This window comes from Diuraphis noxia, unplaced genomic scaffold (genome assembly GCF_037042655.1).
Source record: "Diuraphis noxia isolate RWA-SAM2 unplaced genomic scaffold, SU_Dnox_SAM2 contig0004, whole genome shotgun sequence".
Classification (NCBI taxonomy): Eukaryota; Metazoa; Arthropoda; class Insecta; order Hemiptera; family Aphididae; genus Diuraphis; species Diuraphis noxia.
This window is the reverse complement of record NW_028301714.1, coordinates 30,395,183-30,397,072: the sequence shown is the minus strand read 5'-3', so window position 1 is coordinate 30,397,072 and position 1,890 is coordinate 30,395,183. Positions and strand designations below refer to the sequence as shown.

General features: G+C 56.3%; 1 protein-coding gene across 1 annotated transcript; it reads right to left on the bottom strand.

Moving 5' to 3' along the window:
• Positions 1-367: 367 nt before the first annotated feature.
• Positions 368-1,387, bottom strand: LOC149055945 (uncharacterized). The gene has a single exon (XM_089227614.1). The coding sequence runs from the start codon at positions 1,086-1,088 to the stop codon at positions 492-494; it is 597 nt and encodes a 198-aa protein (XP_089083740.1). The 5' UTR covers positions 1,089-1,387; the 3' UTR covers positions 368-491.
• Positions 1,388-1,890: the final 503 nt, after the last annotated feature.

Below are 1,890 nucleotides of genomic sequence, written 5' to 3'. Positions count from 1 at the left end.
CAACAAATTATTGATATTATTATTTTTTTATATTATTCAAGTAATATTTCAATTTGATTAAAACAATTTGTATAAGGTACAAACGCTATATAAAAATTTATAACATATCCCTAACAAAAACATAACAGTGAAAAAAGGCCAAGTTCCAAACTCCCTCCCAAAAAAGTCGTTCTATCAAAGTAGTGTAGGTGTAGGAACGGTTTGGATCTTAAATAAATAAATACTACAACGTATTATTTAGACACACACGTTTATTATCCGAATACAATATATATATATATTACGATTGTCACTGCGTACGACGTTGACGGCGGTCCGGCTAAAGCTGTCGCCGCCGTCACCGCCGCTGGCCGGGCCGGCGGCCGTGCCGCAGGCGGCGGCCAGACCGGTTGTCGGTCGCGATCTCGCGGACGTCGATAGAGACGCCGCGGTCGTTGCGATAACGACCGCGACATACTCCCCCCCGAGTCCACGAGACGCGACCGAGCAACCTAGTCCACGTGGAGGATTACCGGGTCCCCGGGCGTCACCTCCATGGCCTGGATCCACCGCTCCACCGTGGCTAGCTGCTGCTCCTGGGTGCCTGCTGGTGGAGTTAGCTGCTGCTCTGCTGGCTGCTGCACCACGGGCTGCTGGGCTTGCGGCTGCACCACGGGCCGCTCGTCGGTCGGGTCGGCTTGCGGCTGCCCCGCTGGCCGCCGGAACCGGCCACGTCCATCCCGGACGTCGTGGCGCTGGTACGCCGGTGCTGTTCGACGAGGTGGCACTCGCCCGGGTGGTCCTGCCCTGGGCCTGGCGGCTTCGGGCTGTGGGGTGTTCGCTCGGGTGGACCGGCGTCCCTCGGCGAAACCCCGCTCGAACAAGGCCCATGCAGTCGGGCTTGCTCGTATCCGGCCGAACGACGCGGTGGCCGCGCGTTCGGCCGACCAACCGCCCACCGTGTCCTCCGGTCCATCCCCGGAGAGCCTCCTGGCTTCCCGCAACAACTGCGCGGCCATTGCCCGGAGCTTCTCCACGTGAGTGGCAATCATGCCACGGGATGGCCGGTTGTTGCGGTTTGGTGGCGGGTTATTGGCGCGTTCTGCCATCTGAAACAAGGTATGATTAGTTAGTGTTCTCTGACGGTCCTACAGCTCGCTTCATCGCTGAGACATGTAACTTAGTAGGGTGTTTACCCTCCGTCAAGAACACTCCAGTTCCTAGTGGTTTACCCAACTTAACCGGACCTAACCATTTCGGGGCGAACCCCGCGTGAAAACGCTTCTCCGCACTTGACTGCGGATGCGCTTTGTAGTATACCCAATCCCCTACCGACAGATTGTTTCTTCCCGGGGATTCTGGGGGTATATGGGTCCTGGGGCCCTTGGGGCCGGAAACCACCGGGTCCCCCCCCCCCCTCTACCACAGGAATATCATCTGGTTCCACCGGAGAATCTTCGATTTCTACCGGAGGTTTCCGCGCTGCTCCGGACAACTCCGGACCATTTTTGCCCGCGTCCCGGGATCCTTCGGCCAGCTCGAGCTGCCAATCTCCGGGGGCCTTGATCTCCCGACCAAACATCATTTTGGCCGGTGACTGTCCGGTGTTTCGGTTTTCCCTGTTTCTTACGGAGAACAACACGTGTGGCAGGTAGACATCCCACAGATGATGAGGCTTATCAACAAGTAAGGTTCGAAACCCTTTCTTCAACTCTTGATTTTGCCTTTCTACCGGGTTGGCACGCGGGTGGTATATTGGAGTCGTCCATCCTTCCACTCCCCACCTCCTTAGTGCGTCTCCCATTGCCTTGGACACGAACTGCGGGCCATTATCTGACAATAATGCCCTCGGGTATCCGAACCGTGGGAACAACTCCCGTTCGAATGTATCCACAATCGATTTGGTCGTCG